At 63.3% G+C, this 529-nt stretch overlaps 1 protein-coding gene across 1 annotated transcript in view; it reads right to left on the bottom strand.

Moving 5' to 3' along the window:
- Nucleotides 1-529, bottom strand: part of EMH_0019960 (uncharacterized protein) — a gene marked incomplete at both ends in the record, with an annotated part of 5,908 nt that overhangs the window by 3,535 nt on the left and 1,844 nt on the right. The window contains 2 exons of the mRNA XM_013501467.1: nucleotides 3-12; nucleotides 96-396. Coding sequence (XP_013356921.1) covers nucleotides 3-12; nucleotides 96-396 — 311 coding nt within the window. The remainder of the gene's footprint in view (nucleotides 1-2; nucleotides 13-95; nucleotides 397-529) is intronic.

Here is a 529-nt window from a genome sequence, read left to right as displayed (position 1 = left end):
GCTGCTGCTGTGCTGCAGCTCAAATAGACTCACAGCAGCAAATGCATGCGCAGAAGCAGCAGCAGCATCAGCAGCAGGGCTGTCATGAGGCATACCCCCCTGCTGCTGCTGCTGCTGCTGCTGCTGCTGCTGTTGCTGCTGCTGCTGCTGCAGCTGCTGCCACGTAGCAGCACCAAGGGCCAGGGGCCTCAGCCCCGCGGGGACTGCATGCGGCCAGCCGCAGCTCCTGCACAGCTCTGCTGTCAGCTGTCTCCCCCTGCTGCTGCTGCTGCTGCTGCTGCTGGGTTTGTGCTGCTCCGCAAGCATAAATAACAATGGCTGCTGCAGCAATGCCTGCTGCTGCTGCTGCTGCTGCTGCTGCTGCTCGGGTTGGGGGCAGCAGAGCAGCTGCTGGATCTGCAGCAGCAAGCCACACTGCCGCCGCATGCTGCAGCAGATCACCTCGCGATGGATAGCAGCAGCAGCACGCTGCTGCTGCTGCTGCTGCTGCTCTGATGAGCCCAAAACTCCCCCCCAATCGGCCCCGCAA

Source organism: Eimeria mitis, genomic scaffold, assembly GCF_000499745.2.
Source record: "Eimeria mitis Houghton genomic scaffold, Emh_scaff693, whole genome shotgun sequence".
NCBI lineage: Eukaryota > Apicomplexa > Conoidasida > Eucoccidiorida > Eimeriidae > Eimeria > Eimeria mitis.
Note: the sequence above shows the minus strand (reverse complement) of the source record. Positions and strands in the feature narration are given on the sequence as shown.